This window comes from Merops nubicus, unplaced genomic scaffold (assembly GCF_000691845.1).
Source record: "Merops nubicus isolate BGI_N331 unplaced genomic scaffold, ASM69184v1 scaffold15422, whole genome shotgun sequence".
Taxonomy (NCBI): domain Eukaryota; kingdom Metazoa; phylum Chordata; class Aves; order Coraciiformes; family Meropidae; genus Merops; species Merops nubicus.
Window position 1 is genome coordinate 18,506 of NW_008595775.1, and position 12,367 is coordinate 30,872.

The 12,367-nt window shown below is 38.8% G+C and overlaps 2 protein-coding genes across 2 annotated transcripts in view; one reads left to right on the forward strand and one right to left on the reverse strand.

Annotated features, from left to right (window-relative positions):
- Positions 1-2,740, forward strand: part of LOC103769010 (chromosome unknown open reading frame, human C14orf159) — a gene marked incomplete at its 5' end in the record, with an annotated part of 19,034 nt that extends 16,294 nt beyond the window's left edge. Inside the window, one exon of the mRNA XM_008936177.1 lies at positions 2,509-2,740. Coding sequence (XP_008934425.1) covers positions 2,509-2,652 — 144 coding nt within the window. The remainder of the gene's footprint in view (positions 1-2,508) is intronic.
- A 4,734-nt stretch (positions 2,741-7,474) lies between these two features.
- GPR68 (G protein-coupled receptor 68) lies at positions 7,475-8,551 on the reverse strand. The gene has a single exon (XM_008936178.1). The coding sequence runs from the start codon at positions 8,549-8,551 to the stop codon at positions 7,475-7,477; it is 1,077 nt and encodes a 358-aa protein (XP_008934426.1).
- Positions 8,552-12,367: the final 3,816 nt, after the last annotated feature.

Genomic DNA, 12,367 nt, shown 5'->3' on the forward strand with positions numbered 1-12,367 from the left:
CATACATATCCAAATGTAGCAAACACTAAACATCTTACAGTCAATTCTCCATTTCCTTGTATCTCACAATCAGGTTAATTATCAGTCAGTTGTTCATTTGCTGAACTCTCTATTCATGGTAAGAAATTAACTGCATAGTATCTATTTTGAAATTATGACCTGCAAGAACATTAACTACTTTATAAATGAGCATTATATAAAGATGTGACATTTGTTTTAGTATTCTTTATTAGCTTTGTCATTCATAAGGGAATATTTTCTGAATAAAGTGCAAATTATCAAGTTCTTTTACTATTAATTTGAATATTTTCCTGGTTACCCCACTGTAACTGTATGTAAATAACATAATTACTTAATAATGAGAGATCTGTGAGCAAATTGCAGCACTTTACAGCTAAGGAAGCATACCATACATTGTATGTGTTCTTACAAATGGAAACAATAGCATTTGATGATAGAATATGGTTTATCAGGCATAGTAGTAGAGTGTTCAGCAAGCAAGCCTTTTTATGCATGTAAGAAGATCAGAGAGCTCCAACAAATAAATATGTAGAAGAAACAATTCAGTTATTTTGTGTATCCGATTCAGGTGTCTCTACTATGACACAAGATATCTAATTGGCCTCTTTGCATATAGATAGTCAGTGCTAAGAAAAACCTCTCTCATGCTGAAAGATCAGGTGTTTACATTTGCATTCATATATATGATCATTCATACGATATAAGCTGATGTGTATTTATAATTTTATAAATTACAAAGTAGCAGCTTTTATGCTACCAGTGTATCCAGAAAATTTCGCTAAATAGCTATATCATTGCTGTATTGGTACATAATGTCAAGACTGACACGATGTAACTGCATGGTTTTTCTTTAATGGAAAACCAGTGCCTCATTTAACTTTATTGCAGCTAAGAATTAGGCTACATTAGCAGGAAATATAAGACAAATCTTTATAAAGTGCATTCAGAAAGCAAGCTACCAAACTATCCTAAATTCTCTGCTAATTGACCATGCAAGGTATGCTTTAATTCTTCCAGAAATGTTTATATTTTGGCCATATACTGTAGTATGTAAAATACAACTGTATTGTGTCTAAATTCAGATCTAAAGCTGTTGTGTTCTTTATGGCTTAAAAGTCTTCCGGGGGGAGGGGGGGGGGGGCGGGTGGGAATAACACAATACAATTTAATAAGAATATCAGACATTTTAGCTTATAATTTTTCTCATCATTAATTTGTGTCCAGGAGATAAAGGATGTTGTTAGAGGTTATTGTATGGGAATATCAAACAAGAATTATTAAAACCTATAGAAATGTTTGTCAAGGACACTGCTATGGCTGTTTCAGTAGTGATTTCCAGCAAAGCAGAGTCTCACATGAAAGGAAACAGAACAGTAGAGCAAAGACCAGAGAAGGCATTCCTAGCAAGAAAAGGGAAGAGAAGATAGGTATATGACTATTTTAAGGTCTTGTGTAAATTACCACAGGGTTGGGGCAAGGGGAAGCTAAGACATGACTAGGCTTTCTATTTTTTTAGATTTTATCAGTAGAATTAGATAAATAAATTCTCTTCATAGTAATTGCTAAGACAGTATAAAGAGTTTTACTGTATACATTTCATGTCAAATGGAAGGCAAAGCAGTTTTTGCTGTACATATGTCCATTTGTAACTAGGCCATCTAATTTCACTGTTTATAGAAGTAGTGTTTTTCAGAGCTGATTTTATCCCATCTTTTCATCTTGCAGTGCTAACTGGCCTGTAGCTCACAGCCAAGGATTTTGTTCCCTCTGTGTACTTTAACAGATTAACTTGGAACATACTTTGCTATCTGCTTACATTACTGTTATGCAAGAAAATAACATACAAAAGTGAAATTGAGTTGCAATTCTAAACAAAGTACACGCTATTTCAGAGAATCCCAAGGAAGCACAGTTTCAGGGGTTTCTTTCTTCCCCATTCCTTTCCTAAGCAACTAGAATTCTCATAAAATCAGTAGAAAAAAAGAGGACAGGGAGCAAAAAGCACATAGAGATCACAGAAGGGGATTGTGCAGCCTGTTCATGTATTCTCTGTAACCTTTTTGTCTGTTATATCCTCCTTCCCTTCTGCTCTTTTTCTATAAATGTGCATCTGCATCCAGCTGCTGCGCTGGGGAAATGACAGGTAGTTTTTTTGACATGCTTTGGGTGGAGGTTCCTCTGGTTCTGATTTGTGCAATATAGGAACTTCAAACCAGGCAATAAAGGACTCATGTTTCTGAACTGACACTAATGTGCTGTTTGAGGCAGCAAGGAGACCAGCAGTACCATTCAATAGTTAAATAGCAGTCAAGAATATAACCCTTTTAACACTCCCTAAGTTCCAGATGTGACACATTCTTTGGGACAAGTTAAAAAAAGGTGTTGCTATTAAAATAAATATGGAGGATGTGGTCAGTCTCCCCTAGAATTAAAATGCTCTTGTCTGATTCAGGATTTTAACTATATAATATTTCTTTGGTTTTTAAGGAAGAAAAGCTTCTGAAAACACTTGTGAAGCACGGAATCCGCAGTGGAAAAACGGCCAGCCTAGAAATGGAAGTGGATGGGCTGCCCTTCTACAATACCCATTCACTTCTGATTGAAAAGCTGCTGCAAGAAGTGCAGCAGTGACTGCCCCCAATGATTTCTATATCAAGAGTTGCTCCTGTGTTATGTCCTTATTCCCTCAGCTCTCACAAGGTATAAAAGATCAGAAAAAATGGCTTTTCATCTCTGGTTTCTTGACTGCACACAAATTTTCACTGTTAGCCTTACAACATCTCTGAAGCAAGAAGGGAATATTGCAGTGGTGACGTGGTCTATCTTTATTTTCTGTAATTTTATAATGGGTGATGGACATTAAATGATGTTATATACTAAGAGGTGATCTGGTTTTTACAAAGCAAGCTTGTCATTAAAGTGAATTATTGCAGTGCTTGTTCCTATTTTACTAGCCTCATAACTGCCACAGGAAGTAGCTCTTGTAACAACTGGAATTTAAAAATACCTTGCAGTGGGGAGAACAGCTGCAGTGGAGAGGGGAGGTTCAAGAGTGTCACAGTAGTGAAAGCTGTTATTTACAGCCCCCTGCACATTTCCTGTAGCTCCTCTAACATTGTCTTCTTATGGTGGTGGATAGTTTTTGGACGTGTGAAGAGGTGAAGAGGAGAGCTTTAACTGAGCTAGTGAAAATAAGGGCAGTGTTGCAGACCGTCCATGTAAAAGACAGGCTACACTATTGATGTCCTTCTTGTTACTATTTGCCATTTATATATTTTCTCCCTTTCTGGTAGTAGAAGAAGGTTGAAGACATTTTAGAGTATGCTGTTGTTAAGAATAAATTAAATACATGAATATTGATTTAAAAATTATGCTTAGAAATTAAAACATGATTCAAAATTTAAAAACATTTACATTCAGTATGAAATAAAATTATGTAAATGAACATTTAGATGAATACCAGTTATAGAAATGCAGCTCCTGACAAGACTAAGTGAAGCAAAATTCAGTTATAGCTCAAAAGCCCACTAAGGCTGAACCAGTACATGGCACACGGTTGTGAATTGTGCCTGACTTCTGTCATTTAAGGATGTGATTTCACTTCAACTCCAGATGAGTGCCGGGGCTGAAGTTCTGCTAGATTTCAGCCCTCACAGCAGAGAGGACAGGGTATATTTGACATTGCACCTCTCAGGCACTGATGGTTTAGCTGTCACAAAATCACTGTAATGGTACAAAAGGTGAGCATCAAACCATGGTGCTTTACGAGGATGCTTTTTCCAAAGGACTGTGGACTTCCAGCAGCCAGCAACACCTGGTATCTACCTTTCTTTCTGGCAGGTGAATTTTATTTTCCTTATTTATGACAAACACATAACTTCAGAGAATCAGAAAAATCAGATCATACCACAAACACCAGCATACTTCAAAATGAATCATCTGAATTCCCTGAGGATACACAGCCTTTAAAGACTTAAAACAGTTGAATACATGTGAGAGATATAAATCTGAATGCCAGACTTGCCGGTAGACATCCAGAGTCACCAAACCTGCCAATCTTTATTTTACGGATCCATTAGTTTTTAAGATTCTTTTGATTTAAAGCCTTCTTGGAGGATGATGCAGTGGAACTATCTTTGAAGTTTCACATTTAAAAAATAACTCCTTTTGAAGTCTCCAAATTGTCCAAACTAGAACTATTAAGTAAAATATTTTGTATGAATGCTTGAGCTTTTTGCCAAAGCCAGTAACCCCACAGGATGGCATATATTCACTGCTGCACAGAACCCACAAAAAGCAATTGGCACAAGTTAAAAATGTCTGTGTGGGAAAAGAGGCAGCTGATTTCCTTCTCTGTGTGCGACGTGCTCAGTTGCTCACTGACATACTATACTAACAGGTGCAATGTATATTATACTTTAAAAATATTAACTTTTGTAAAAAAAACTTCATTTATTAAGCTTTTGTTCTTCTTTCCGCAAAAATACAAGTTTTAACAGTCAGATTTCATTAAGAAATACAAAATGTAATAATTTGTCTTTTTATCTCACGTGTGTTTTTAAAATTCCTTCTCCTGCACAGTCCCAAGCCCTGCAGTTAATCTGAGCAATGTGTGGAATATCTTCAACAACCATAGTAGGACTCTCGATTGACTATGTTCTGGCTGAAACAGAAAGAAAAGTTCTGAGTTATCTTCTTCCCATACTGAATACAGTTCTGCAGCCTAAGCCTAGCAGTTACAATGTAGAAAGAATTGATAAAATATTGACTTCAGATGTGGGGGAAAAAAAAAAAAAAAAGACATTAAAAGAAACTCTCCCCTCTTCTCTTGTGAGTTAACAGGTTAAACACTGAGACCTGCATAAGAATGCTGGACTCCATCACAGAAGTTTCCTTCTGGTTTTAAAATGCAGCAGCTGACCATATTAAAGTACCAACTTAAACAAGCCTTAATCCTTCAGATGACAATTCGATGTAATCTGGCGTACTCTGCCTTCCAGCTGTCTAATTTTAACAATGTAACTGTAAAGAACAAAAGCATAAACAGGACAACAAATGTTTCATCCTAAAACAAACCACCTGTGTGTCAGGTCATGGCAGTTCAATTAGTTGGCTTGGTTCTTAGCAAGAACCAAGGGAGTCCCTGCCCTACAACATCACAGACAAGAGATTAGAGGAAAGATTAGGAGAAAGTAAAGCTAAACAGCACTAACAGTCAGAAGAAAAAAATGCATGTATAAGGCAGTTAATCCAGTTTGGTGAGTGGTCTAAGTATAAAGAAATGTAAAATAATTAAACAAACCAAATGTTAACCTAAGCAAACCTAAATCCCCTCCTGGGAATAGAGACATGAATCCTTTCTGCAAGATGAGGGGGCAGAAGATCTCTAGTATCACAAACAGAAACTGTGGGCTAAAGCCATAAGAGAGTTATTTCAAACACAAAGTGAGCAAATACAGGAAGAATACAATAAAAACATTCTTTATTAAATACATCCCCTAATTATTTCTAATATTGCACTCTCAAGGTGGCTTCCAAAAAACTCTTAGAATATATTCCTTTCAGAAACTGATGACAAGCAAGGCTGTGTTACAAAAACACATTTCAGATACCAGGATTAGACTGTCTATCCAGAAAATCTTTTGACATTAAAAAAAAAAAAAAAAAAAAAAAAAAAAGGAAGAAACAAAACTACTTATCAGGTAACTGCTTGGAAGTTATCAGCTTCAGGTTGCAGAGAGAGAGGTGCTTCAAGAAAGGTTTGAAACCAGAGAAGTGAAAGGACAAGGCAATATTCATAGTGTAACACAAATACATGAGAGTATGACGAACAGATCACAAAAATCATACAGGATTCATTAGTATAATAAAAAAAAAAAAAAAGAGGAGATGGCACTAGATTGGTAGAAACAATAGTATAAAGCACAACTCCCACATCTTTAACTGCCATTATCTCCACTTATTCTATGTTTCTGATACTGAATGTAACCTCCCCCCCAGCCCCTTCTCCTCTCTCTCCGCTGGGGTCCTGGCCGGGACACGCTGCTCTGCTGCTGTTTGTGGCTCCCCTTGCTGGCCGTGGCCGGGTGCACGTGGCCGTGGCCATCTCAGGACCTGGGCCTGATCTCCAGACTCGTTCCCTGCCTCCATCTACATCTAAGGATTGTCCAAGGATGGGCCATCCACCTCAAACCAGCGAGATCCAGCACTGGGGAGCCTCAGCACAGCGCTTGGGTTTTGTATTTTTTGGAAGTTTAACCTTCCTTACTTTGTTGTTCCTATAATCCCTTTACCCTGTTAAACCCCTACTCTTTTTCCTTTCTGTACCCTGTTAAACCCCTACCCTTCTTCCTTTCTGTTCCCTGTAAAATAATATATTTCATTTTGTTAACTTTTCAATCGGTGCAAAGCTTTCATTACCCCTGCCTTCCTTTATTTACCTCTCTACCTGGGAGAACTAAGGGATAAGGGATGGGGAGCACAATTCTTCCCTCTAACCGGGACACTAAGCTGTGGTATCTGTGAGAGAAAACAGAGTTTAAACAGAATTCTTTTAACAGTTTTCCTGACAAACCCATTGTTATTTAATTTCCTGCATTGTCTACACTGCACAAGACACACAAATTCTGAAGGAAACAATCAAAACCTTAGCAAGCTGTAGTATTTAATTGTAAGCAAATTTGTCTTTGAACACAGTAACTTCAGAGAAGTGCAGGAGTTCAAAGCTCCTCATGTACTACTAACCTCTTGTTCTTTTGCAAGTCAACAGACCAAATTATGTTTGCCTGTCACAGCCAAGAGTTCTCATACCTCTGGAAGTCAATAGGAGCCTTATGATGAGGTTCGACAGTCTGAGATTCAACAGTCAATCAACAGACTGAAGGTCTCAGCAGATGCCAAGTTCCTTGTGCATGTTCTCTCAGAAATCTCACATTATTGGCTTGGTGGCTTTAGACAGCTGTTTCTGGCATGGTCTCCACAGGCCTCAAAACTGGCTGAAGGACAAGTTATTTCAGAGTTGCAGAAATTGTTTGGTTTTCTTTATAGAAGTATGTATAGGGACATTTAATACGTTCTGTCTCCAACCTTTTCAACAGATGATGACAGCTTATAGAGAATTGCTTTCTCTAGACACTACAGTAAACAGAAAGCAGTTAAAGATGAATTCAAGAGAAGCACACACCATGAGTACTAGCTTATTCCAGTCAATGCAGTCATTAAGACACGGGTTCTGAGTTCACAATGACAACAGACACATAAGATGGTAAGTGAACTGACTTAGCATGTGCTTTCCTCACTGTTGCCAAGGTCCAAACACCTCCAGAAACCACCTCCTTGTACTGCATTGCTAACAAGCCTTTTGGAGGTAATACTGTTGTAATACACAGGTAAATCAGATGGATACTCAAACGCAGCCATAGCTGCAGGCTTTAACGTCCTTCTTTGATGAATGCTATAGGCTGTTCCTGTTAGTTGTGGAGGAGACCTTCATTGCAATATCATCACGTGATATGTGTAATAACCCTGTTTGTTGCTCCTGCTGTGGCCTGTTGGGAGTTTCTGGAGCGTTCAGCGGATAGGATTCCTTTGTCTCAGGCCTCAGACACCCTAAACACGTTAAACAAGAGTCTCGCATCTTGGCAAAGTTCTGGTAAGTGCTTTCACTGGAAAAACAGTACAATACTGGATCAGCAACACAGTTAAAAGTAGTCAACAGGAGAGAAATATGGTAAATGTTAAATATTTTCTCAGCAAATGAGCAGCTTTTCTCCAACAAGCTGCGAACCACCAGTAGGATGTGGTATGGTCCAAAGCAAACTAAAAAAATGAAAACAGTGCTTGAAACTAGTCGTTTAATTTGGATTTTTTTCTTCTTTTGAGTTCCATGACTCTTGTGGACAACTCGTAAAATCCCACAGTAAGAGAAGGCCAGTAGAAAGAAGGGGAAAAGGAAGCCAGCAGAGAAGCGGTAGTAATTGACATTGTGCTCCCATGTTTTGATGGGGTAGTGCTCGAAGCACACCACGTGGCTCTCGGCATCCATGCTGATCTCCCCGTGTGTAAAGACAAAGCAGCACGTCATTATTTCTTTGGTCCAGACAACAATGCTCACAATGGCAGCAGCCTTCATTGACCGAAACTGTTGAAAGCGAAAAGGGTGCACTACTGCCAGGTAGCGGTCAATGGAGATGCAGCAGAGGAAGCCCACACTGATATAGATGTTCTCATACAACAGGATGCCACAGATTTTGCACAGCAGCTCGTTGTAGGTCCAATTGTCATGCTGTAAAACATACTGAAGCCAAAAAGGCAATGAAAATATGTAGAGCAGGTCTGCTACGGTCAAATTGCAAAGGTAGATGCCCAATTCATTTTTAGCCTTGATCTGTAAATACCCATAGTACAGTGACAGGCAGTTAGCTGGCAAGCCTAGTATAAACACAAATACGTATACCACAGGGGATAATGTCTGGTGGATATCATGATTAATGGTGCACTTCTCAGTTGCATTCTCTGTGAAATTCACCATCTTCTGCCTCTCCCAGTGTATCACTCATCAGGGTCCCAAATGAATAGATGTAAAAATTCTTCTCATCCAGTTTCATGTATTGCTTATTTCTTCCCCAAACCTTTAGGCTGAGATGATGACTTGCTGCAGGACTTTAATAACCTGAAGGTAAAACACATGAAAATCTTCAGAAGGGATATGATTGTCAAATATATAGTAGAATTTTCAGTAAGCTGAATTTTCCTAGCCCTAAATTTCCTATAGGCTTTGACAGAAGATAAAGCCTGTCTGGGAAACCATGATTCATATCAGAATGTTTAACAGAATTGCCTACCAGAAACATACCAGTAAATTCTGTGTCTCTAAAACCCCAAAGCAAATCATACATATCTGCCACTTTAGCTTTACAAGTATCTATAAGGTGAAGAAAAATCATCTCTGTTTTGCCGATGAGGCACAAAAGCAGTAATCTAATTTGTTCATGACGGAAAAATATCTCTGGCAAACCACTAGTCCACTCAGGGTTGCTTAGAGCATGCAGGGTGCACAAACCCGCTGGTTTTTAATTTCCATTTCTTACATTTCCCTTTGGATACAAGATACCATGGAATATGCAGCTCAGCTCATCAGGATGAAAATACCTCTGGAATTTTTAGCAGACTCTCGCACAGTTATTTGTAAACACAATCCCAAAAACAAGCTCTCTTTCTCTGTCGGAAGGACACTGTAAAAATTTGGTGCAATGTATCTCCATGGTCTCAGTTCTACAGGATACGCTACCACAGATTCCTTATTTGCTGTTAACTCTCGAAGAAAGCTCGTTTACTGCTACTATTAATACATTTATGTCTTTTCTTTTTACCTTCATTGAACAAGAATATGTTTTCATTTGAAGAATCTTCTATAATCCAAGCACATACACATACAAACCATTTCTATACTATACTATTACTTTTCAAGACACTTGAAAGAAATCACTGCTGACAATGGATTAGCACTCAGCTCAACTAGGACAAGCATCCAGCCTTGAGCCAGTTCATAGTGATTAGACCCCAGACTAAACAAGGTGTTTTTATCACCTTGTGATATATTCACATTAGCGCAAATGCTCAGGGACTGGACAACAGCAGGGCAAACTGTGCCCAGTCTGAAGGAGATGCATGTTTTACCAGGTGATGCAGAAATGGGAGACCAGATTTCTTTTAGTCTCTTTCCAGAAAACGCACAGTAGTTGTGTATACATTTATAAGGTTAACAATTTTTGCATTCTTCTTACAGCTTCAGTTAATACAGATTCAAGAGGTGATAGCACTATCCAGGGGCAAATATAAGGCTTTGTTGCTTTTTCCTCTTTACTATCCTAATTTGTTTTTTTTCTCTTCATTTTCTGTCCTATCTAGGAACATGCAGTTTTTAACAAGTCAATCCTTGTGAAAACAGTACAGTAAAATTACTGTCAACTGCAGCATTTGAGGATGTCACTGTGAAATATATTTTTTTAATGAAAGTTTTTTTCTTAAATAGTGGAGAGCTTTAATCCTGTAGAAATTGAAAAGAAAATCCCTTCCTTTAAGCCAGAAAAGAATTGCCTGGCTGAAATAAGTGACCAAACCTGCAAAGACTTTCAGTGTTTATCTTCAGCAAGTGTAGCAGTCCCACAGAAATCACAGCAAACTTAAAGACACATGTAAATATTTATACCATTACAATGTGTTTTTCATTCCTTTGCTTTTACTCTTTTCCTAACCAACAGACAGACCATAAGCCCTGGTTTGGGTGAAAGTACTCTTGGGGATCTCAGACACCTCCGGTCATGAAACAAAAGGCTAACATAAGCTCACCTATCTCAAAACTTCTAACTTCATTGTCCAATGCAACTTGGGTGAAAGACTGGTCAAGTCAAGCACAGTGCATGCTCTGCTCTCCTCTCACTCAGCTCCTCTGAGGGTTGAGAGCCTCCACCCTCCCCACTGTGGGTGGCACAACAGTTACTGCGGTCAAATCAAGCGCTGCAGGAGAAATGCCACTTGAGGGACCCGGCCACAGACACCTGTGGTTCAGTTTGAAGTTTGCTCTAAGAGGTTGCCATAGCCTTCACACAGAATGATGATGACAGTGGTATGGTAGCAGCACAGATGTGTACAGCAGAAATCATTCACTGAATTTATGTACAAATTTCTCAAAGGATTGTTACAAAGGAGCCATCAACTCTCCTGTAACACTTCACAGTCTTTCAGTGACTTCATACCCATCATGCAGCTCTTCTGTCTATGGGAGACCTGGCTCCACACCCACAAGGACAGCAAACAGAATCTTTGCCGAGGTAGGTTTGATGACCTACTTAACCCAACACAACCTTTTCTAATCCAGAGCTTCAGGCCAAGTACAATTGTATTTGAGTTTGTATTTGACAGCATTTCATTTCTGTATAATAATTTGGTGACTTTTACATGTAAGAGTTTGCCTGCACAGGATGACTGGCACACCTAATTATAGTCTAAAATGCCTAAAAATCTTGGATCTGTCATCTTATCTACCAAATGTCCCATCAGTGTCCAGCTCCTTTTGATGAGGCCAAATAGTAATTAAAATTTGTCTACTACTATCAGTTTATGTCTAGTATAGTTCAACAGTGCTGAGCTTTGTCCAGTGTTACCCAGGGAGTCAATACAGATCACAGCATGAGAAAAAGCAGATGTAACTTACAGTTGCATTGTTTTTTTTCAAAAATGTTTCTTTTCCTGTAAGACCTCAAAATGGTTTTATTAAATTATATTTATGTCATGAAGAACATGATTGTAAAAATAATTTCTGTTCTGCTTTAAAGTCTTTTCAGAATGCAGCATGTGAAGAATACAGAAAAAGTCTTATTGATATGACATTTTGCTAATATAATGTATACTTAGAATTACAGCAGCATTTCCTGCTCCCAGAAGTGCTGGAGTGGGCTGTTGCAGGAGGCAGGAATAGGAAGCCGTCTGTTAGAAATCACTTTGTGCTAACAAACCCTCCATGATGTCAAAGATGAGAAAGAAAACCAAAGGTCCAGATTCTTGCTTGTCCAATAAATGTTTTACATACTGCTCTTGTGGTCAGCAGCAGCAGTGAGCCAGGAACACCTCCCATTGTTTCAGCCTCCTCAGCATGTGGTTTCTGGGACACCTTTGTGCCCTCTGTCCACTCATGCCTGCCTAGTGACAGGCTGGGTAGCCAAATGGGAAATATAAAGGTAGTTCACCTTTTCTCCAGCACCAAGGATACCAAAGATAGCTCTGCATCAGTCAGGGAATGAAACACTATGATTCTCCAGCAAATGTGGTATCAAAGTACTGCAATGGCAGGGTTAAACAGATGGCTGTGGAAGAGCCCACCCTGCTTTTGAGAAATACAATACACAAAACCTTACCAGCTGCCTGGAGAAGTGGAAACTGAAGGAAAGGTGATGCAGGGTATGGGAGAGAAAAGACCAATAGCTCCCCCATTACTCACTGACCTCGCCTGGATGGGGGAGGAAAAAAATGAGAATAGTTACTGCATGAAAAACATCTGGGGTGCAGATAATCCTAAAGCTGAAGGCAGTTATGAAAGGGAACAAAGAGGCATTCCTTTTAGACAGCTTTAACATGGAAACAGTGCAGCTGTGTGATTGTTTAGAGCATAGTTTCTCTAACACCTTCAGTATTTTGTCTGCAGATACTTCCAGGCAATACTTCTGTCTCATATATGCCCACATCTTTTAGATGGTACCCATCTATGCCTAAGTCTTGGAAACAAATTAGAAGACTCTTTTATCAACATGAGCTCTATACAGGTCTCTTGTTCCTGGATTAAAATTAT